The sequence below is a fragment of the Harpia harpyja genome, chromosome 1 (assembly GCF_026419915.1).
Source record: "Harpia harpyja isolate bHarHar1 chromosome 1, bHarHar1 primary haplotype, whole genome shotgun sequence".
NCBI lineage: Eukaryota > Metazoa > Chordata > Aves > Accipitriformes > Accipitridae > Harpia > Harpia harpyja.
This window is the reverse complement of record NC_068940.1, coordinates 71401154-71424439: the sequence shown is the minus strand read 5'-3', so window position 1 is coordinate 71424439 and position 23286 is coordinate 71401154. Positions and strand designations below refer to the sequence as shown.

Genomic DNA, 23286 nt, shown 5'->3' with positions numbered 1-23286 from the left:
GAGAGGAGCCGGGGCTGGGCGGCGGCGGCGGCCGGAGGGGAGAGGAGGGGGGCCGCCGTCCGGGCCGGGAGGGAAGGAGAGCGGGCAGAGCCGGGCGGCGGTATTTGTCACGACGATTAATTCTTTAACTATGCAGGGAAGTCAGCGGGGGGAAAGGGGAGAAAAAGCCCCGTCGCCCCGCTGCCGAAAGGCACCCTGCTTCTCAGGGCGGCTATCAAAGGGGCGCTCGCAGTCGGCCGTCCCGCATTCCGGTGAATCGAATTTATGTGCAAATATAGTTATTTATTTGCTGGCACCTCCTTTGACTGCAGGACACACGCTAGCGGCGTCGGAAACCGAGCGGAGGGTTACAGTCCTCCGCACAAGGAGGGGAGGGTGCGCGGGGGGAAAGTAAGAGGCGGCCAGATCCAAGTCCAGTGTTAGGAATTAAAGTCGTGGCTGAGCGCTTTGCAAATATGCCTGTGACCCCCCGATTTTTCTCCGGCGGACGCTCACGCTGCTCATCCCCTTGGTTGGCGAAGGAGCGCCGTCAATGGGATGCAGGGGGCACAAAAAATCTCCGCGAGAGGCTCGATTTACTCGAAATATCTTTTATTGAAAAGAGAGCCCAGCAAATGATAGGGACGGCCTGAGGAATAATTAAAATCACGTGTAAATATTGTGCATGCGAAAGTGTGGTTCTAATTAGTTCTACATCGCTATGTGGGCTCTCTCTCCCCCTCTCTCTGCCCCTCTTTCCTTCTCTCTTTCTTTTTCTTTTCATGTCTTCCCAACAGTTTAATCCGAAATCTTACAGAGATCCTATTTTAACAACGCGCTCTCCCCCTATTCAGGATTACAAAGGCCCATAATGAAACTATTATCCCCCATTAGAGTTCGAAAATTACGGAACAGTCGCAGGATCTCCACAAACAAGGAGCCCGTTATTTTCTAACAATTTAAAAAATGCAAATAAAGCTCTCCTCTGCTATTTTTTGTGGCCATTGTATAGACACGCCGAAATAGAAAAAAATAATTGTATTTCTTTCCTGGAAAGACGGAACTCGACGTCATTTGTATTTATTATTAAGAGTCAGCTGTGGTGAAATGTGATTGTAGAACTTCCTTTTTCCATTCAGAAAAAATAATCTTAGCTGCAGGAGTCCTGGATGTTTATATTCGAATTTGGGTTCTCAACTTGCAGCGGGTTTCATTTTTTTGGTTCTTCACCAAAAATAATAGCAAATGAATAACAATAACAATAACGTTTAAAAGAACGTGCCTGCATTTTTATTTCCCTGTAAAATTCTGCATTTGCTCACTGCTGGCATCCAAGCGGCAGGAGAGGGTGTACAGAAAGCAAGAGATAAAATATAGCAAATAATTACAGACATTTTTCACGCGGTCACGTTGCTGATCATAACGCTGGAGCATTCGCCTCTCTTTTTCGGCCTTTTAGACCCATTTTTCCCCAAAGTACATTTTGCAGCCGAGCCACGAAGGCTACTGGGGGCAGCGTGGGCTTCGTACGGTTGGCGTTGTGAATTACTTAAGGTTTTGGTGGCTTACACCCTCGGAGGCAGAAGACCCCAGGCAGGGCAGAAACAGACGTTCACACCAAACTGCGATATGAAATCGGAATTCCCAGGAAGGAAGCACCACTGGAGCGATCGTGCCTGAATAAGAATCCTCCCTGCCCTCCATCCCGATAGAACCAGATTAGCAGGGCTCCCATTCCGCGAGCTCTTACTCCCGGCTGCAAGGGGAAGGACCCCGTCGGTTTTTAAGCGAGGGGCATCCGCAAGCCCCGCTGCATCAGCCACGCACCGCGGAGGCGCGGAGTGTACGCGGGCGCAGGGCAGGAATCCGCGGGAGTTAGCGATCTTTCCTGAACGGGAAGTTCAGGATCGCCTTTCCCCAGGGCTTCCTGCCCCTGCAAACCTCTCTCACGGAATCGCCAGTGCTAAGAATGCACGGAGGTGTTTTGGCAGAGCGGAGAGAAAAAATGATTCAGAATTTGGGGGAAGCGGTCCAAAATCAGGATGATGCGATTCAAGTGGGAAATAAAGGGCAGAGGCAAACCTATGTACAAACGCCGTACAGGCACGCACAGACATATAAGCTGTAAATACACTCCCCGTATGTACACGGACGCAGCAGATAGCCCTTCAGGCACACAGTGTGTGTAGAGGCAGACACAAGCACTTAAATTTGTCTGCAACGTAGAGCTCGGCTCCTGCCCCAGCCGAGGACGTCTCCCTCTCTGAGGAACCGGCTAGGACGGGTCTGGCTAAAACCCGCTATCCGAATTCCTCTGAGTTCCTGCAGCCCAGCCTGGAGTTTCGAAAAAGTTTGTAGGTGGCTTTTTAAAAATTATTATCCTTAATTTTTAGGCAAAAATGACCACGGTCACTAAAAAAAAATAAATAGAACCAAAGCCCCGACGAGTGCGTTTGCTGCCCTTTCCCCTGCCTGCCTTTCCGCTGCCGAGGCAGCCCCGCTCCACTGCCGTGCCGGCGCTGGCTGCCGGGCGGAGGGCCCGGCGGGAGGCCGCCCCTGCCCGCGGTCGCGCTGCGGACACAAAAGGCGGCGGCGGCGGCGGCGGCGGGCCCGGAGAGGTCGCTGTTGCCCGTTCCGCCGCCGCGGAGAGCGGCCGCGCCCGCGCCGCAATCGTGATCGTAACCGAGGCCTTGCGGGCCGCGGGGCACCCGGCAGCTCCGGGCAGCCCCGGGGGAGAGGGCCCGACGGGCGGCGGCGCGGGGCCGGCGGAGCCCTGCGACAGGCCCCGGCGGGCACCAGCCAGGAGGTGGGGGGGGGCTCCCCCGGGGGGCGAGAGCCGCCGGTGGGGCCGGGCACCCCCGCCGCGAGTGGGGTCCGCCCGGCCGCGGGCGCTGCCCTGCGGGGCCTTGTTTGTGACGGTGCGCGGAGCGGGGCCGGCAGACTTGATCTCTCCCCACCCCCTCCCCCGGGCAGGCTTTTGGGTCTCTGTTTTTTAACAAATCCAGACAGAAAAATAAAAACAGCCCCCCTCGCGCACACCCACCCCCCTCCACCGCCCCCCGAGCTCGACCGAGCTCGACCCCGAGCAGAATGCAAAAACGCACCTGACCTTGAATGCAGCCTACGAGATATATTAAAATCCCGCAAGCAGGCAGGGACTCGCTTAGGAGCTAGCTAACCTTGAAGAACTTGTCAAGCTTCCCCCCTCGGCTGCCGTGTTTATCTGAGGAATCAAAGGAGGCTCCGTTGCAGATGGGGAACAATGGCATTGGGACTTGACGCCTACAGATCACTTCAGCGCTAAGATTTCTTCGGGCAGAAAGGACCCTCGCACCAAGCATACCTGGTGATGATATCAACTGAAGTAATTAAGGCAGTTTCGTGCTGTAGAGAGAAAGGTGGAGCCCCAACAACATGAAACTACCTAAACCACAGAGCAGTTCTCAGGCGCTAATTATTACTTTCCCCATTGCCGTGGTCCTTAACGCAAGGATCCCGCTACGAAAATAAAACCAGAAACGTGACTAAAACATCCCTCTCGCCCGCCCGCCCGCCCGCCCCGCCGGCGCCCCTCCGCGCCCCCCGGCCAGCCTCGGGTAGGTTAATGAAAACAAGAGAAAAATATAATAACAATCCCCCCCCCCGCCCCCGAGCCGGGCAGCTTTCGCCTCTCCATGCAGATGCAATCGGGAAGAAAAAGGCCGTGCACGACAAGGTTACATCATGAAAAGCTAACGGCTCCCAAGAAGCCCGGGTTCAAAGTCTGTCCCCCCTCCTCCCGGCACACATATACCCTGCACGGAAGCATTAGCTGTCGCTCCTCTCCCAGCCCTCCTTTTGCCCTTCCCTTTGTGCAAGACCCCATTAGCTAAACATGCAGCAAAGAAGGGAGGATGCAAAGAAGCAGCTTGGGTGAAATAAGCTCTTCCGCATGCAGCCAGGTAGGGAATAGCCTTGTCTGGAGGGGCCCGCTGGCAGGGAGGCGAGGCTGGGGGTCCCCCCCTCCCCATGCGCTCACCTTTACGATTTCTTCTCAGCCCTGAGATAAAGCTACAATTTTGGCACCGTCCTCTGGAGTTAAAGATCTCTGCACACTTGTAGGTGTTTGATAAAAAAAAAAAAAAAAGAAATCGTTTCCCTACCCTCCAGAAATAGTAATTTGCTTCCTCAGTCTATGCAGCTCCTCAGTCAACTGAAACCACTCGTTCAAGACAGCAACAATCCAGATATACTAGCAAGTCATAAAACTGAACAAAAGCCGACAAACCTTAGAGCACCATCGCTATATGGCCCAGACAAATTACGACCGTCTAGGTAATATTTAAATAGATTCCTAAAGTAATTGCAGGGGGTTTAGGCAACTATTCCTGTTGTAAAAGTTCTCGAAGACATAAAGTAGAACCTGAGGATAAACAGTCACAAAAAGAGGTAAAATTAAAAGGATTCATTCCACGGTTTTTTATTCTTCTATGAGAACATAAACATCGTTTTTCTCACGCACAGCAGCATTACAATATTAATTTATTCCGATTTAAGGTAAGAACTAGATATAGCTAGAACTAACATTTATAATAACGATAGAATGCATTTGCTTAAAACAGTATCGGCATTTTAATAATAATAGACATTTATACATATCTGTATTTATAGTTTTTCCCCTTCTCTCTTTTTTTTCTCTTTTTAAATTTTTTTTCACCTAAATGTTTGACCCTTTAATGCATGTAACTTCACAGTATAAAGGAAGACGAACATATTCTCCCTCGCGATCTCAGACTCTGGCTCAGAATGTCCTTCTGATGTTCAGGATATATACTTTTCAGTGAAATTAGTGAGGAAAAAGTGACTACTTTCTTCTCAAGGGGGAATTTCTGTGTGCTTGTCATGCGTTACCAACGGTAACGCTATTTATAGACAAAAAAATCACTAATTCCACATATTTAAGCAAAACTACATTAAGTAAATATCTACAACCAGAAAGAGCGAGAGAAATTCAGAGGTAAGTGTCATAATTTAGTCCATGAGCAACACGAACTCTTTTATACCTTTAAAGAGAAGAGATTTCATTTTCCTGGCCAATTTTAAAGCTGTAATATTGACTTTTAAGGTAAAGCAAAAAAAGAATCGCCCTTAACACCCGTTCCCATGAAGCCCTTTTAAAGGATGCCTGCATTTCATTATTGTAAGTCCTGGTTTTCGAAGGAAAAAGGGGGGAGGGAGGAGAAAAGGAAAACAGAAGGGGGGAAAGATCCCAATATATAGAAATTTGGCAAGGCTTAAATTCTTCATTCTGCAGCTACATACAGTCCAAGTTACACCGCTTACAATTTAAAAGAATGCGCCTTTAACCAAGCTTTTTTACTTTTCAGAGAGAGAGATGGGGGGAAAGATATTTGCAGCTCCTGAAATGGTATTTCTGTGTCTCAAAGCTTAAAGGGACAAATCGGCCCCGGGGAAGGCTGAAGGAAGCGGGGAGGTTCACGCACGGCATTTGTGCATTAGCGTGGCTTTAGTCCGCCCCCCCAGCCCACCCCACCCCACCCCACCCCAAAGTAGCTCTTAAGAGGTTAAGGACATACTGAGAACGTCTAAAATCGTTAATCCATACAGGTGCGGATGACTACAGCCTAGGAAAATGATACTGGCTCTTTAAACCATAAAGATGTGTTTATAGGTTCATCAAGAGAAATTAAAGTTGGCTGTGAGCTCCCGAATCCTATTCTCTCTGTTCATTTTCTTCAGTTTCATTCTGCGGTTCTGAAACCAGATTTTAACTTGTCTGTCTGTGAGGTGGACTGTGCGGCTGATCTCTAGGCGACGCTCACGAGTCAGGTACATATTGAATAGAAACTCCTTTTCCAGCTCGAGAGTTTGATGCTTGGTATAGGGGCACCGTTTCTTTCTGCCACTTTTTGCCGTGAGCCAGTTTGCTGCATTTTCTCCTTTTGAATTGCCTAGTTTTGAGAAAGTAAAAAAGGGACGTTACCAGCGGGTAGGAGGCAAAGAGCTGGGGGGGGACAGGGTAGAAGGAGCATCCGGGTGTGTGCGCGTGCGGGGCGTTGGAATGTGGGGTGTCCTTGTGGGAACCGAGAGCTTCAAAGCGGTTTCCCAAAGGTCCTGGATCCGCCCGCAAAAATCTGCCTCTGCTCACAAAGCTCCGGGCAGCCTCCGGCGGGGCAGCGTGCCCCGCTGGGTGGTTCATCTCCGACCCCCCAAAACAGGCTTTTACCCGCTCCCCCTCGGCCGCTCCGAGCCCACCGTTGCTGGGGGGCGACTTGGTGAATGGCCTGGAGTCTTATTTCCCTCCCCCCCGAGCCCCGGCACCTGCTTCCAAAAACCAAACCCCAGACCCCAAAGCCTGCGGATCTGAACTTTGTAAGTGTGCTCTGGAGGTGGAAAACAAGGTGAGCTGGGGAGCCGGAGCCTCCCCGCCTCCAGCCCCTGCCTTCCCGGGGAGCTTCGCCCCGGCCCTCTCTTTTCCAACCATTTCGGGGAAGGAAAAGAAAAAAAAAAAAATCCCCCGTTGCAGGGTGTTTATTTCTATCAGTGGAACCGGCTGGAAAAGAGGTTAACACCGATCCCTCGATGGCTCGGAGTGGTTCGTGGTTTGGGGTTGGCTCTCTAGTAGTTTTCCGCTTTCGTTTTTTGTTTTGATCTTATTATTTTCCAACGGGGCGCCTGAAGGAATAACAGGGCGTCTGAAATGCGGCCGGAGAGAAGAGCCTGAAAAGTCTGCCGCCCAGGGAAGGGGAGTTATTTTTTTGCCACGGGGACCCGAAAGGGAAATAAATAAGCGAATGAATAAATAACAACCCTATTATCTAGTGTAGACGCTGAAGGATATTCGCGGTGCATTCATCAGTCTAATTTGATAGCAGTTCATAGATGGCACATTTCAGCGCGGCTGTTATTCCGAAAAGCATTCTGGATCGTAAAATATAACTTACCGCGTTAATAGGTTTATTTATTGGCACTGCCTATTGCTTATTTTGGATGCTTTACAAACATCTCTGTTATCTGGTAGGCACCTTCACATCACAGGGGAAAGATTGATCTTGTTTTTCTATACGTTTAAGCAGCATGCAGGCTAAAGTTGCCCAGAGCGGAGGCTCTAAGGGTTTTAAACTATAGGACGGACATTAATTTTTACGGCAACCCCATGCCCGAATATTACAAAGTTCAGAAGGTCAGTCTGAGCAGCGCTTCTTGGCAGCCCCGCGGGGCAGCTGGGATCCTCCTTTCGCATCGCGATGCCACTATGATCCTCAACCGCTTTTTTTTTTTTTTTTTCCTCTCCTTTTTCCAATCCTCACCACCACCATCACCATCACCATTCGCTTACCTACGGGCTCTTTCTCGGGAGAGGCTTTGCTGCTCTCTGACGGAGCTGGAGAGAGCTCCTCCGCGGTGGAAGACGAAGCCTGAGTCTCGTCCTCCCTCTGGGAGACGCACGCCAAGGGGCTGGGGGAGCGCTCCTCGTCCTCCTTCCTCCCCGCGTCCGGGCCGGGAGGCAAAGATGGAGGCGTCTGGAAGCGGCCGGGGGGCTGCGGAGCGAAGGGGGCAGCCCCGGCCGGCCCCGCGCCGTAGCTCTTGGAGGTGCCATAAGCCTGGGAGAGGCGGAAGTAGCCCGGGACGGGGACCCCGCCGCCGCCGCCGGCCGGGCTGACCTCGGCGCTCAGCCGGGGGAAGGGAGCGAGGTCTGTGGCGGCCGAGCCCTTGGGGCATTTCTCTGAGTCATAGAGGCAGTAGGAGCTCTCCTCCTTAATGCTGGGAGCGAAGGAGCACGAGGTGGCCTGCTGGCTCTCCGGCTCTTCCATGCGACAGGACCGGGGGGGGTCTAGCCACACTTCCATCCCTGACACGTAGGGGTGCGAGCCGGGGACCATGCTTTGAGAAGTACCTTCATTGCGTTTGCCCAAAACGGGGAAAAGTCCGCAGCTTTGCAGCCCGTAGGACAGATCGGACGCTTGTGGCAGGTAGATCCCACTGTTGGGATAGTAGCCGCCTCCGCCTCCGCCTCCGCCTCCTGCTCCCGCCGCTTCCCCTCTGCCCGAGCTGATCAGGGAGTCTACCAAAAAAGAGTTTGCAGCCGGGCTCTCGGAGCATGACATTGTTGTGGAATAATTTGGCGAAGGGAGCAGATAGCCCTTTCTGGCTGACATTTCTTGTGCAAAACATGCTGAATATGATTAGAGATACCCCCGCACCACGGCAGACGCTTGCAGCCAATGGAAGCCCGGGCCTCCCCAGCAACCCCTCCCCGTCTGGTTTCGTATGCACCGAGCTGCTCTCAGGTCGACCTCTGAATTTGGGAGATAGATGTATATTAATGTGTAATATGGATTTCCATACACACAGGCGCGCACGCTTCGCCCACATGGGCGAGTGCCTGCGCCTGGGCGGGAGCTGCGCTCCCGGGAAGGGGAAGGAGCGGGCTTCGCTGGTACTCACTCCAAGTTTCGCTCCCCTCTTATCACACGCACCGCTATAAAATAGCCCGGCGGTCCTGATGTTTATTATACCTAGGCTGAAGCGGTGTCCAGATGAAGCTTTTACTGTCGCTCCTCTCTCCCCGCGGTTGGGCTTTCCGGCAGCAATGCCTGCTCATCTCCCTGCGCAGCCTGTGTGCCTCACGAAATTAATAAAGCCACGGCTCGCCCGGTGTTTTATGCTCAGGCTCTGCTCATTTTATTTGATTGTCTCGTTTTTTAAGAAATAAAAGACGTGTTATTGTTTATCACGGATCATTGGAAACCGTAAAGGGGCCTGGTGCCTCTCGCGTTAAACTACCGAGGAAGGGGGCTGCTTCCAGCCTAACATCACCGCCACGACGCCAGGCTGGGCTTAAATTTCCTGGAGATAAAATGCTCGCTGCCACGCTGAAGAATCTCTCAGGGAGCAATGCCACTCCGGGAGGATTGATTGTGCGGTTGCAGCTCCTAATGCTTTAGTTAACGCTGGATTCTTCCTGAGGTCTGATTACCATTTAAAATATAAAGCCAGGCATATGCCACAGAAAGAATCCAGACGCGAGCAGTTCAAATAGATCCTCGCAGGATGCTGCGCACCCTGTTTATTGATGTGTTTATATTTGGCGATCATTTTTATATCTCCCCCCCCACACCTCCTCCATTTGGGTCCTTAGCTTTTCGCCTCTTCAAAAGCACCGTCTCTTTCACAAGCGATGTACTAAATAATAGAAGGAAGAGTGAGTAGATGAATCCTGAGATACTAGACAGCCCTCTCCAGTCAATATGCAATTGTGGCGGAGGTAGCAGACAGATAGCAGACAGACAGGGACGCAGAGAGACAGATAGATTTTCTAATGAATCGCTTAATGATGGCTTGCTTTCACTTCCACCATCTCTCGCTCATGCCATTTTGAAGTCGCCGCACCGCCTGGCCCGCGGAGCTAAGGGCTCTTTAGTCCAAGGGGAGCCTGGGGCTGCCCAGCACTGGCTGCCCATCTCTGCGGAGCAGGGATCGCTCCCCTCTCCCGCACGCTGCCCGGGGCAGCAGCGGCCGACCGGGCTCCGCTTCCAGCAGGCCGGGCGGGGGAGAGCGGCTGCCGGCCGGCCCTCAGCGCCGTCCCCGGCCGGAGCCGCTGCCTGGCACCCGGCTGCCGTGCCCGGGAGAGCGCTGGCGGCGGCGGCGGGGCCGCTGCCTTGCCGGGCGGGCTGGCGGCGGGGCGGGCGCGGCGCCCCGCATCCCCCGGAGCCCCGCATCCCCCGGCGCCTACCCTTGGCGTTCAAACCGCCCCGGGGAGCAGCGCGGAGCAGGGGCTGGGGAGGCCCTTTCCCCCCCCGCCCCACGGATCTGTCAAGCCCCACGTGGCCTCGTCCCGCAGCCCTTGCCTGCCCCGAGGAAATGCTTTTTCCGCGGCGTGACATTCCCCCGGAGGGGTCCCTCCTTGCGGCGGGAGGCGAGTGTCCCTTCCCGCGGGCGAGCCGAGCCGGCGGGGCCCTCCCCGGCCTCCCTCCGCGCCCGCTGGAAGCGCCGGGGCAGGCAGAGAGGCTGCTACAACTTTGCAATACCCATAAAAACTGTACGGAAAGGCGTCTGACTTTTTCCGGTGTGATGGGGCGAGCATCCCAGCGCGGCTTCCTTCTGACCGGTCCGTGGGATGCGGTGACAGGGGTAGATCCCACAGCCTATAGAAACCCTTCGAGTTTTTTTGTTTCCCCCCTCGTTTCCTCCTGTAATATTGTTTGTATTTCCCCAACCCGGCTAACCCGGCGATGTGTTAATGGGCGATGGACAAACCCTTATCAGATTCCTGTGAGGGCCATATCACTGCTAACAAAATTAATACCGTATAAGGCACCGGTTTATTGGCTGGTGTACAGGAAGGCTATTATCAATAGGCTTAGCCTTATAAATACAGATCTAAATAAAATGAAACGTGAGCCCCAACGCCGCCTTCCAAATACATTTCACTACACAAGTCAGGTATAAAAATTACTCCGGGGAAGTCCGCTCTTGCGGTATGTTTATTTTGCATTTGCCAAATTAAATAGAAATGGATTGCAAACCTAAAAGCCATACGGAACCAAGGAGCAACACTTGAAATCCTTCCAAAGCTGTTTTTAAAATAAGCAGCTCCCTTTTAAAAATTGGATTAAACGGGGGGGGGGAGGCCTATAAAAGTATGTTGCAGTCCTCGCCAGCCGGACTAAAACGACTAGAAATGCATCGGAAGGAACAGGAGTTGGCTTCTTCTCCCTCTCTGCAAGCTAAGGCAGGGAAATCAGACAAAAGGCGCCGAGGCCAGGGACGATTTGGAAGGTTTTAAGTTCTCTTTAGCCTCCCCTCGTAGGTTTTGCGGCAGAGACCTGGGGTTTGCCCCCCGGTGTCAGGTCCTGCGGGAGCTGCCGTCGGCGAGGCCGTGTGCGGTTGTGTGGATTGCAGTGAACGGTGCCGGTGTGATGGTCAAGGCACTGACTCCGTCTAGATCATGAACTCAGCTCGGCGTTGCCTTATCTCCGCTTTCTTTAATCGCTAACAAGGCCAAGGCAAATAGTAACCAGCATCATCAAACCCAGTGAAGTAAAACTAATAATGTTCACTTGATTCGTAACTATAAAAGATAATGGTCAATTCTGACTAAAGTGAGCTAATTTGGCATGCGCTGGGTGTAGCTACTGCATTTCCAGCGCTTAACAATGTGTCCCTTGGAGCTTAACCCCTATTTAAAAGAAATTTTAAAGAATATTGTGGACGCCAGGGGACGAGAAATACTTTCTTTTTAATTCTACTTCTGTAAGTAAAGCTATCCGAGGGTCTATAAAACCGAGCAAATAAAATTCTGATAAATATCAAAACCGGCGAGAAGGTGCTTTCGCGGAGAATCTAAATTCACGGCGTACATAGACAACACTATCAAAATAAAACTTTATTGATCTAAGAAAAATATAATAGATGCATTAATAGCGTCGTTAAGCCGTTTTATTGGTTGGACTAAAATTAAAAACAAAAAGGGAATAAATAAAAAACGACAGCTCAGCCTAAGCAAACTCTGACTGGAAATCTCAAAATGTACCGTGTTAAACCGTGATTTATCTTTTTATTATTGGCCCGTATAACCCAAAAGATCAGCGCTGTTAATCCAGAGACGCATTTTGCGAGCTAATTAAAATATGCTTTTATTTGTAGACACGGGCAAACTGCAATTTGTGAAAACGTAAATGGCCTTGCAGGCTGTTACAGGAGTGCATGCGCCGCCTGTCTGAGGATACAGCCGTGGATTACATTTTATACAGCTCCAAAAATTAATGCAATCAGGGTATAGTTATTTAATATTGGAACTGTCAGTTGTCAGGAACGTGCGTGTGTGCCAGATTCCTCTTTTCCTTTTTTTCTTTTTATTTTCTTTTTTTTTTTTTTTTCTTCTGGATTTGCTCCAAAGAAGGCGGATTTCAAACAGGAGGTTTAGGAACTGCGTCTGTGCCAAGTTAGGTGACAAATGACGGCCCCACTAATTTTATCTTTACTAGAAATTCTTTCACTCTGGTGGTGGGGGTGTGTGTGGGGGGGTTGGCTTGTTTTGGCGGATTATCCTGTTAAAAATTAGGCTGACATTTAATTTTATTCCAGCCATCCGGAGGCTTGTTCTCCTAGCTATGTTTTATAATATATGTGTATCGTTTTACTCATTTGGATTAGGAACATATTTTGCAAGTAATTCTGACGAGCTCCGAATTCTAGCGTGCGGCAAGACAAAATACACCCAAACCAATTCATTAGGGATTTATCTCACCGCCATTCCTCCGGCACTGGCGAGAACAACGGGGCTTTCTATTGTCCGGAGAGCCCCAAACACCGTGCAGAAGCAACAACGGTATCGGGTTATCTATGTGTCGGGAAAATCTTACATACTCAAGTCCGTCTTTTAAGTGTACCCCTTCCATTGCTAGAGATGGGCCGCACAGCTGTATTAAGCATTTGAAACTGTATCCCTTCTCCCCTTTTTGTAGCTGTCTTTCCTTTAAATAAGATCTGGATGCATATACAAATATCTTTTTTGGTTGCGGTATAACTTGGCTCTCAGACACACACGTTGGCCTGAAGTTTCGATTTCAGAGCATTTAATGAAAAGATTGTGACAAAAAAAAAAAAACCCAAACAACCAACAAAACACAAACCCAAAGAGCTTATGAAAAAGCCTCCCAGGGGTTTGGATGTGGTATGTGAGCTGAAGTTGAGTACACGATTAATTAAACACAGTGTAGACACTAAGTTGGCTTCGCATCTTCCCTCCAAAACATGCAAACCCCAATCATGTGAAATAATAAACAGTTATTGTAAGAAACAAGCTTGTTTTTTTTAAATATTATCCTATGACCGCGGACGTCAGTAAACAATTCGTAACCAGAGGGCGCTTTAACTGCTGCTGGGGTCCCTTTGATTTATTCAGCCGGGTATTGAATGGGGCAGGGAAACAACAAGGGGAAAAATAAATATTTGATCAAATATGCTGAGTTTAACTTGACTGGTGTAAAATGAAATGTTGCAAAGGGACCCTCATATCGCCCTGCTCCTTCCCGAGACGTGGCTTCTCACGTCCTGACGTTGCCGAGGGGAGGTCAAAAGAGATCAACGTCTCCGAGCTTTTAATGGAGCATCTTTGATGAAATCGATAGGTTCCGATAATCATCTAAAAACTGCTCGCTGCCGACTGAGCATGTGCTTTTAACTACACTTACAACAGTTCCCCGGAAGCACAATTTTAAAGGGCGCTTTCTTAAAAAATACTGCAGGCAAGTTGCATTACTTTACATACGAGAGCAAGGAAAAAATGATCTTTTTTTTTTGTTTTTTTCCCCCGGACAGATATTTAAAAATTGTATACGGTCTCCTAAGAAACCTGTGCATTAAAATATGTAGCCAAACCAGTATCTCCCCCATATAATACCACCTTTCCTCCCGCCCTTCTCAAATGGAGACATAACAAAAACATGTGAAACTTTTATGGGCAAGAAAAGTAACCTGGAGTTAGGGATACTCGTACCGAGGATAGAGTTTCAAAGCTACAACCCAGACCAGCCCTGAGCACATGAGAATGTGTGACTATTGTTTGTTTACAGCCCATGTGCTGCTTTAGAAAGATAGATAGATAGATAGATAGATAGATAGAGGAAATCCAAATCTGGTCTTGCACGAACATTGACTTAATATGCAATCACATGAATAGTTTTTAGCATAAGTGTGTCAAAACTTGTTTACCACAATCTGTGTCCAGCTGCAAAGAAGACTACCCTTTAAAGTTACCAAACGACCCCAACTAAACTATAGTTCAAGTCCAATAAGACCGTCAGAATTGTCTGTCATTTGCAGTCTGCGTTGCCATAGATCTATTTGATTGAAGACACCTACTGTTCCACACATAAATGTCAAGTTTCATAATATTTCCAGTGCTACAATTTTTTTATAACTGGAAGAAAGCTACAAGTTACTCTGAAAAAATATTTCCAGATAACGTGGATTTTCCACGCGGCTGGCCAAAACTTTACGAAGAGAAAATAAAAGGTCAGCTGCAACTTAGAAAGTCCCTTCTATATTATTTCACATCATAATCACCAACTTTTTGCATCGCTTCCCCTCCCTACGGTTCTTTTTCCGCCGTGCTCAGTGGTCGGGGCAGGGGCCACCCCAGCTCGCTAGGTACCACTCCGTTCGCCCCACGCTTCTCGCCCTTCTCCACGCAGGGTAGACGTATAAAACACTTACCTTCGCGCATTTCCTAATTTTTAGGAAATTTTAACTCCACCGACAAGCCCCAGCGGCTCCCCCCCCGGCATCCCGAGCGCCTTTTTGTAACGCGGAGCCCGGTTAAGTGCAATAATTACCCGTGCGGCTCCAGGGATGCAAAATGAACAAAGGCCAAGATTTTTTTTTTTTTTTTCCTTTGCAGGGCTGTTCCCCTCGCCCCGGGCGGCTTTGACATTGATCTGAAGATCGCCATCTTGTGGCAAAGCAACCCCAAAACCACCGCCACCGCCGTCCGCCCGCCCGCCCGCCCGCCGTCCTGCCGCGGGGCCCCGCGGCAGGACGGCGGGCGGGCGGGCGGGCGGGCGGGCGGACGGCGGCGGCGGGAGAGCAGTGTCCGTTCACCTTCCCGGTGTAGAAACCTCCTGGCGAAGCTCCGTTGCCTTTATAGGGATGCATTTCAGTACAGGCGAGCGGACGAGTCACGGACACTTTTTTATGGCCACATTGTCACAGCAACACAGAGGATGCGATTTTATTGGGCTAGGAAATCAAAACCCCGAGCGGAGAAACTCCATGGTTTAACTGTCTCTGGGATTGGCTATGAATGCCAGTTAATTTTTAACCAGGAAAGGAAGCTTGCTGGCTTAACTTTCATTGCCATCCAGCTCTCCATCCGTCCCTCTGTCCCGCTCCCACAGCCCATCCATCTGTCTGTCTTCTTTTAACTGGCATTCCCCCTTGTATACTAGACAAACAAACAAACAAACAAACAAACTCGCCTCTCCCCCGCCCCCACTTTTTAACATTTCCTTTGGGTAGCCGTTGTCTGGCCGGGTGGCGGTTGTCAACAAAGGCCCAAAGTCACCAAGTCCTTCATCTCAAGGTTATGGGTGATGTCCAAGCAATACAGAAGTTCAAAGCCAGTAAACAACACGAAAACAGAATGTACTTTCTTCTCCCAATTAGGATTAGGGTCAACATTAAAGATTCAAACACTCTTCCCAAAGCACATTCCTATCTCAGCTATTGTTTGGGGTTTGGGGTTTCCCCCCCACCCCAGCTTTCTCCCTCCAGTCCTCCTCCCCTTCGCCCCCCCGCCCACCTCAGTCCACCCCCTCCCTGCCTTGGAGATCAAGGACAATTTCAAACAGTCCATTTCCACCACACCGCCATGCGGATTTTTTTTTTTTTCATTTTTTTTCAAAGACAACCATTTTCTTAGGGCTCTCACGCTTCTGGCCACATCCATCGGCTGGCTTGGACCTTCCCTTTGGTGCCGGGCTTATAAAATCTGCCCCAAATGCTACCGACACCACAAACATTTCCCGAGCAGTTCTCCTGGACACATGTGGCGGGGAGCAAACAGCAATGTCACATCAAACCCTCGAGCATAGGACCTTGTCCTGCCGGCATTGGCAGGATAAGGAAAAGGCCTAACACACAGTGAGCTATGAACATGCTTAATTTTCCTTTTCCTGTGATCCACTGAAACGATGCTTGAACAAGCCTAGGTTCACTTGTTAACTCCAGAGTAGAAGATCTAACCGCGAAGTTCACAAAAGATGAATAATTCACCCCAAATGACTGAACAAGGTCATGAGGAATTTTGGGTCCCAGAGTTACATCGGATAAAAGAACATGCAGTAACGTAACACCAGAGTAAAAATATAAAGTTTCCATTTTTTTATTTTCCTTGTGCGCTGCTCCACTGTATACATGCAACCAAATACTTTCGCATATTAAAAGAAAACTGTATATACATATAGATGATACATATTGAAAACAGTGATGTCATATAAAGATATTGCATTTTGTGAACTATGTCAAAGAAATTACATCCATTTGGAAAATTTATTAATCAAAAAACATTCTTATCACCACTTTGTTGCACATGTAAAGAAATCCCACACCCTTTAGCCCCAAAGGAACAAAAAAAAAACAAAACCAGGAGAAAAAAAAAAGGCATTCGAACAAAATAGGTCATGGGTTCTTTTTTTTATTATTTACAAGTCTTGTAAAACACCGTTCCTGTATGAAATATACATTCAGATATTCTCAACAGCAAATTACCTTAACGATAGAACACCGTATCCTTTGTAAACTGATATAGAATTTTAAATATTTTCCTTTTTTTCTCTTTTCTTTTTTTTTAAATTGCTTTTTTTTTCACGCTTTGGTTCCTGCAGGGAAATATATATATTTATAGATATTTAAAATAACTCCGAACAACTCTCCATTCTTTGCATATGTCGACTGTTCGACAAAGTAGAGCTCGTGACATTTAAAGTAGACAACAACAAAATTACCATATTTACATTGTTTGGCTTCTGTTTAAACTCCTCACTAGTCACCTTTAAACGAACATGCGATCGAGTTATTTTAATGATCCAATGTTAGTGCATTGCACAACTCCAAGTTTCAATTAAGTGTTGTGTGGTATTTGCTAAACTGTCGTTCTCCACAGGTATTTCCTGAAGAAAGTTTGCGAGCCAGAAGCCAGAAGGTTAGTTTCCTTTATGGAGTTGTTTCTTTTAAAACGCTGAAATTCACACTTTTTTTGCCGTTTTATATTTAGTATTTAAATATGATTTGTCTCAGAAAAGATGGCAACGCTTAGTCAGTTGTCATAAATAAAACGAGAGCTAATTAAAATTTGCTAAATCTTTTTTTTTTTCAGTGATTGTTTCTTTACGATATATGGCGAATTTATACCTGATTTTTTAAAGTAAATAATTAAGTCTTTCATTTAGTTCTCTTTCTTCCCCCTCCCCCCTCCCTCCCCACACCCCCAAAGGAAACACTATTGTAACCATCACTACATCCATATTACAACTGCTCGCGGTTGGCCTCGGGAAGGTGTAGGCATGTCATACCCCCCCAACACTCCCTTTAATTCTGCGTGTGTGTCCCCCTCCCTTAAATTCTCCTTTCCAACCCATGGGCAATGCAGCACTGCCTCTAACCTAGACATTTCCCCCTAAGGAAGGACAAAAGATTATTTCTCAGAGTTTATATTCTGCAGTGGTCCTGGTTGGGTGAGCTCGACCTGGCAGTCTCCAGCCAGCTGTTCCGCAGCAGCACAGGGGCGAGGGAGGGCCGGGGGTGGGCGAGTCCGGGGACGGAGAGGTGCCGTCCCCGCCTGTGCCTGCCGAAAGCAGTAGCAGGGTGAGCCGCAGTGCCTGGAAAGGTAAGAGGTATGGATTTTGCACTCAGAGGTGACGTGCACGTTTAGAAATGGATGCCATGTGTGTCAAAATCAAATCGCTTCCAGTTGATATGTAAATATATATATATGCGTGTATATATATATATATATAAAAACCCATCATTGAAGTTCCAGAGGAGATTTACATGTATGTAAAACCTTGGATTCTTCTAGTCCCGTCAGATACACACCTCCTTCCTCCACGTAACCCCGTGGCTTGACCTTGTCAAGGGCGAAATCTGAATTTAATCTCGTCTTGAAAAAACGCTGTGAGTTTTAAAGTAGTGGATTAGCTGAGTAATATTGTAATCGGTCCCTGTTAATTTTTTTTTCTTTCATTCTTCTGTTCTGAAACCATATTTTCACTTGGCGGTCGGTCAGATTGAGCATTCGGGAGAGCTGGAGGCGTTTCTCTTTGTTTATGTAGACACTGAAGAAGAATTCCCTTTCTAACTCTCTAATCTGATATTTGGTGTACGGGCATCTCTTTTTACGGGTACGTTGTCCACCTGTGGAGCGAAAAAAGGCAGAAGCGTTTGAGACCCGGCGGTGGCCGGCGGCGGGGGCTGGCGAGGGGCGGGGGGGGGGGCACTCAGGCAAAACACCTTAATGTGAAAAAGACGCGTTTTGCCCGCGCCGGGGCCGACGTTGGCAGGTCCGAGGCTGGGCTCCAGCCCTCCGCCTTGGCGGGTACGGGCAGCCTGGGACCGGGACCCCCCGGGACCGGCCGGGACCCGCCGGCTCCCGCAGCGCGGCGGCCCCGGGCAGCGGGCAGGGCGAAACCCCCGCCGAGGCGCGGGGATCCGGCCTCACCGCCTCCGCGGGGAGGGCGGCCGGAGGAAGGGGTGGTGGCGAGGGGGGGGTTCCTGCGGATTTCACGAGCTGGAGGAAAGCCTTTGTAGGCTGCTCCGCCGGGCGCCACGCACACGGAGCTGCCCAGGGAGCGGCCGTCACCTGGCTGCCTGCAGCAGGCAGCGCGGCATGGGGCAGGGGGACCCAGCGCCCGGCCCTCCCCGAGCCCCTGCCCGCTCGGATCGCGCCCTCGTTCCCTAGACTAACCCGGCTCTACGTCCCCAGCGGAGGAAAAGCCCCTGAGCCCAGGGCTGAGGCGCCTCATCCTCCCCCCGCCGGCTTTTTTTAAAGCACGCTCTGCACCGCATCGAGGTATTCTCCTCTCGATTAGCTCTTACGGTTTTAAAGTTCATTAAGCAGAATATAAAAGGTTTCAGGGTTCAGGAGCTCTTTACACGAAACGTAGCTGCTATCCCTTTAAAAACTTCCTTTTCTGGTACAGTTCATTGTCGAGGTATTTTTTTCCCCGAACCGTGTACGAGCTTTGCCTTTTAAAAAGTCCACATAAAAAAATCAGACTTTGACAGATTGAATAACAATTGTAAGTAACAAACTGTTGGACAGAAGGCAACACGTAATTGCCACAGTGCCTTAGTAAAATGGCTTCCTTTAGACAAAAAGGCCAGCTTTAGGTTAATTTGTTTCTTTTAATATATTGCTACAGTTCAGGCGGCTACTTTATCTGTTAAACGCTATTCTAGTGCAATCGTTAAAACGGCGAAGGCTTTGAATTCAGCTTCTAACTAGACTTCTGGTGCAACACATGGCTTTTATAAAATCACTGGATTACATTGATATCAAAGGAGTCGGGATCTCCTTTTTTTGCCGAATTTACAGGCACCGAACGTACGTTATTATATTTTCGAGAGTTGACCACAGAGCTCTTTTTTATTATTATTAAAAAAAAAAAAAAAAAGAAGAAGGAGAGGAAGGAGAAAGAAAAAAATTTTTTAAGGCATCCATTGCCCGGTGGGTATTTCACGGCCAATTTCAGCACTAAACACGTGATCTCGCCTTTTATAACAAAGTTTTGTTGGGGGAAATCTAAAGGCCCTTCATAAACCTTATATGCTTATAAAACAGCATATAAAAATTTAACAGCGGCGGTGCGCTAGATTTCAAGCTGCCTTTCCTAAAAGCGCTCGGGCGCTGCCTTTATACGTACTGGAGCTGCCGGATTTCTCCTCATTGTTGCCGGAAGATGACTCGGGGCTGCTGCTGCTCTCCGGCCGCCTCCGCCTCTCCTTCTCCGCCGCCGCCGCCGCCGCCGCCGCCCTGCTGCAGCCGCCCTCCGAACTTGAAGTTGCCGCCGCCGCCGCCGCCGCCGCCCCGGCGGCCGCGGGCGCCTTCTCGCCACTCTTGTCTACCGGGTAGTCCGCCGAGGCCAGGTTTTCCGCCGTGCCATAAGCCGTCTCGAAAAACTGGTCGAAAGCCTGGGGTAGGACCCCGTTCCTGCCCACCGTGCTATAGAAATTGGAGGAGACGTTGGTGCTGGGGTGGTAGACGTTAGCTGTGTTTTTGCCGAACATCTCGCCCATGCTAGCAGTGTTGGTGGCAGGCAAGCAGTCTCTGTGCATGATCTCCTCTGCGGAGTAGCAGTGGGGCAGATTGTTCCTGGGGTGCCATTTACTGGAGGGATCAATGGCATATTCCCTGAAGGTAACTTCTCTCACAGGTTGGACCTGGGGTAGGTTGGAGGAGTAGGAGTATGTCATAGGGCGAGAAGACGGGGTCTGGGGCAAAAAAGAAGGGAGGCTGGAAAAATCAGGACCCGAGACGTAGTAAGTACAACTTGGCAAATACATGTTAGAGGAACAAGGAACACGCTCATCAAAATCCATCATTAGGGCTACCTCGGCTTCTCCGCATTAGCTGAGCTTAACATGATTCTCTAACGCAGCTGCCTCTTTGAAGCAGATCCGTGAAGTAAGAGATGGGGAGACGTAAGCTGACGTGGAAAGCTCTCCCCGGCGGCGGCAGGGAGGTGCGGTCACGTGGCCCGACGTTGACATTGACGAGCGGCGGGTCCGGGCCCCGCTCCCTTTGTGGCCATCGCGGGGGGAAGCAACAGCTCGTCGCCAGCGCCTAAGGGCGAGCCGAGCGCAGGTCGGCCGGGGGGGTAGCCTGGGGGGCCACAAAGCCGCCTTGCCACTGCCCCACACTTAGCCGCCCGGCCCGTGGCACCCACTGGCTCTGGAGTAGAGAGGCTTAGCAATCCCCCCCCAGGGTTAGGTGAGACCTTTCTGTTTGTTTGTGGGCTTGCTGGGGCGTTCGGCGGCTCGCTGGCAGGCTCCGAGAAGGAGGGCACAGGAGAGATGCGGGCACGGCTTCTTCTGGGAAGCTGCTTCCGAGCAGGAAACGCTCCTGAAGAAAGCGGCTGCGTTTGGGGTTTTTGGGGGAGTTTTTCTTTTTTGGGGGTTTTGTTGGGTTTTGGTGTATTGGGGGTTTTCTTGGTTTTGGGGTTTTTTTTTTTTTAGTTTGTTTTGGTGCGGCTTGGGCTTCCCCCCTCCCCTCGCAAAAAAAAGGGGGGGGGGGGAAAGCCCTCGCCCCGCAGGGTTTTTCTGGAAACGTTACTAGGAAGAGTGTGCCAGGGTCAAGTCTGTACTGATTTTCATGGTGAATAGATTACATGCTTGCATTCATGTTCACTTCCGAAGCGCTTAGTGTCTTCCTTCCCTTACTTACATATTAACCTCAAATACCCCGCGCGGCTTCAGCCAAGCTTTACTGGAGGTAGTTAACAATGTCGGGTTCCCAGGACGCAGGTTCTCTCTCCTCACCCCCTGCAAACCGTCCCTTACCTCACTCGCAACGCCAGAAAGCCCTTTAAATTGCAGACCGCGGAGCTAAGGAGTGTTTGCCGATCTCTCCGCCTCACCGCTGCCGCTAAATGCTTGGAAAACCAGTGGATGTTGGGCTACCCCGGCTTGACAAATACTCCGAGTTTAATTGCCAGAAGCCTAGTTAAAATTATTTGACATACTGTTAACCTCTAGGAACAAACTTGCCGTACCGAGATACTTTCCTTTTTGCTTTATACCGTCGCTGAAGGCTGAGACCCAGGGAGACCTATTTCAAAAACGTGGTTAAACTTTTACTATTGTTGCATGAAAGGGATGATATAGAAAGCGGATTGTACAGGGCAGAGCCTAAAAAGTACTTCTCTGCCAATAAAAATGCACACCCCACCGAATGAGCAGAGCCAAAGAAAACAGAGAAATACGCCAAAGAATACAGCACCTTTTGAGGCACGGACATCCCTAGGCTCTCGGAAAAAATATTTTTTTGCTATTCTGATGCTCGATTTCAGAAAAGAAATATTTGGGTTCCGGCTGGATTTCATCAAAATAGAAAAACAGAACGGCAAAAGGCTATTGTGAAGTCGGTGCTCTTAGGAAATTAGACGTAGTTCAAGATCCATGCCCCCGTGGACTTTGGAGGCTAAAGGAAGGGAAACGAAAACGTTAGGGAAAGAATATTTGGATTTTCCCCCCTCTTCCTCTGCAATGCTGTGGAAGTATTTATATATCCGGAGAAAGTTCTCTAGTAAATTCTGGAGATCTTCGGTATTTAAATGTCAACATCGATTTGTTTATTTATTGCTTAGCTTATCGTAACTGACTCAATAACAAATCTAATCATGTTGTGCACAGAGAAAATATTCTCATTATGTATTTTCCTTACATTATAGTTAACTATTGCGTTTGAATTCAAGCTGTAAATTCAATATTATCAAGTAATTACTTTGTAGTGGAGTAAACTAATTTATTAGCATTAATGTTTATATGCCTTTTTCTTATTTTACAAGGGTTACCGTTCACAAATCAAATGCTCTGGACGTATCCCTGTAATGAACTCTTTATTTTGGTTTGCTGCAAGAACTTCTTACGCTTACTGCATGTCTGCGAGCTGAACTTGAAATTAATGAATTAATCTTCCAGCTTGACATATTTGCTAGAAAGTGGATGGAAAGAGATTGCATGTCGTCAAAACCACTAGCAGAAGACTGCAGCGTCGTTTAGGGATTGTAAAAGAGTTTGGGGGTTTTCCCTCTCTCTCCCTCTCTTTTTTTTTTTTTTTTAATCTTAGGGGGGGTGGGGAGGTGTGTGCAAGAGCTCTGGTTGCTTTTTTCCTTAACGCTATACTTTTGCTCGCATTTACTTTCCCCTCTAGCTTTTGCGGGGGGTGTGTGTGTGTGAGGTGGGGTTGAGGGGTCGGAAGCTCTCTTTTGGTATCCGAGCACTGTTTATTTTCCCTGTGTGTGTCCCCCCCCTTCAATTCCGTCGATGAAAAACCTCTCCCCACACCCTGCACACACGCAGACACCCCTCCCTTCAAACAAAAAGGAATGTATAAGGATTTCAGTGACTTTGAGATAACAAAGGCGCCACCATTGCAGAGCCTCGCCCCGCCTCTGTGTGATGGCAAACAAATTCTTGCACTTGTATTAGGGCTTTTAAGGCTATAATTGAACACGGCGCGTCTAGGAGAACCGAAAACAGTTCTAGACTGACCTGCGGTTTTATAGCACTTTGGCAGTCAACTTCAGCTTGTGTCAGAGCAGACATGACAGAGCTGCCCAACGCTTAATCGCGGGACGCCACCTCCTCGGACTCACTGCAGCCCCCCCCCCCCCCTTACATTTCAATAAATTTCAAACCTTGGGGCTAGAAATGGGGAGCAGAGCTGGCACAGGTTTGCATGGGGCTTTCCCCGCTCCTCTCTGCAGCCGGGGCTGGGGCGCCGTGCGAGGCTCCGCCGTGCCAGAGGTCGGGGCTGCCTCTGGGAAACAAAGGGAAATTAAGGCAAGAAGGGTGAGGAGGCGACTGGCAGTAGGCGTGTGTGTGCCTGTGCGTGGGTGTGCGTGTGGCTGGGCATATGTGTGCTTGCACAGCACGCACACGTGCAGCCCCGATGCCTGCTTTCGAACGGCTCGAGCTGTGCCCCCCCCCCCCCCACCAAGCAACCTATTTCTTCCAGCATGTTTGCAACGCAAGGGGACCCCAAAATGCCTCCCGGTCCCGCCTGCAGAGCAAGTGGGGAGG

General features: G+C 49.5%; 2 protein-coding genes across 2 annotated transcripts; both read right to left on the bottom strand.

Moving 5' to 3' along the window:
- Positions 1-4422: 4422 nt before the first annotated feature.
- HOXA10 (homeobox A10) lies at positions 4423-8138 on the bottom strand. Its single transcript, XM_052799387.1, has 2 exons — positions 7319-8138; positions 4423-5930 (listed from the first exon to the last, which is right to left on the bottom strand). Exons 1-2 carry the CDS (start codon positions 8136-8138, stop codon positions 5656-5658), a joined length of 1095 nt encoding a protein of 364 aa, XP_052655347.1. The 3' UTR covers positions 4423-5655.
- Positions 8139-17064: 8926 nt separating this feature from the next.
- On the bottom strand, positions 17065-20194 carry HOXA11 (homeobox A11). The gene is made up of 2 exons (XM_052799398.1): positions 19407-20194; positions 17065-17898 (listed from the first exon to the last, which is right to left on the bottom strand). Exons 1-2 carry the CDS (start codon positions 20083-20085, stop codon positions 17666-17668), a joined length of 912 nt encoding a protein of 303 aa, XP_052655358.1. The 5' UTR covers positions 20086-20194; the 3' UTR covers positions 17065-17665.
- Between the last annotated feature and the right edge of the window lie 3092 nt (positions 20195-23286).

Bases quoted from the DNA above. Each gene is read 5' to 3' on its own strand.
- HOXA10 (XM_052799387.1), bottom strand. From the start codon at position 8,138: ATGTCAGCCAGAAAGGGCTATCTGCTCCCTTCGCCAAATTATTCCACA. The intron at 5,931-7,318 runs GTAAGCGAATGG...TCTCAAAACTAG, and splicing joins TCCCGAGAAAGAGCCCGTAG to GCAATTCAAAAGGAGAAAAT.
- HOXA11 (XM_052799398.1), bottom strand. From the start codon at position 20,085: ATGATGGATTTTGATGAGCGTGTTCCTTGTTCCTCTAACATGTATTTG. The intron at 17,899-19,406 runs GTACGTATAAAG...TTCGCTCCACAG, and splicing joins GGAGAAATCCGGCAGCTCCA to GTGGACAACGTACCCGTAAA.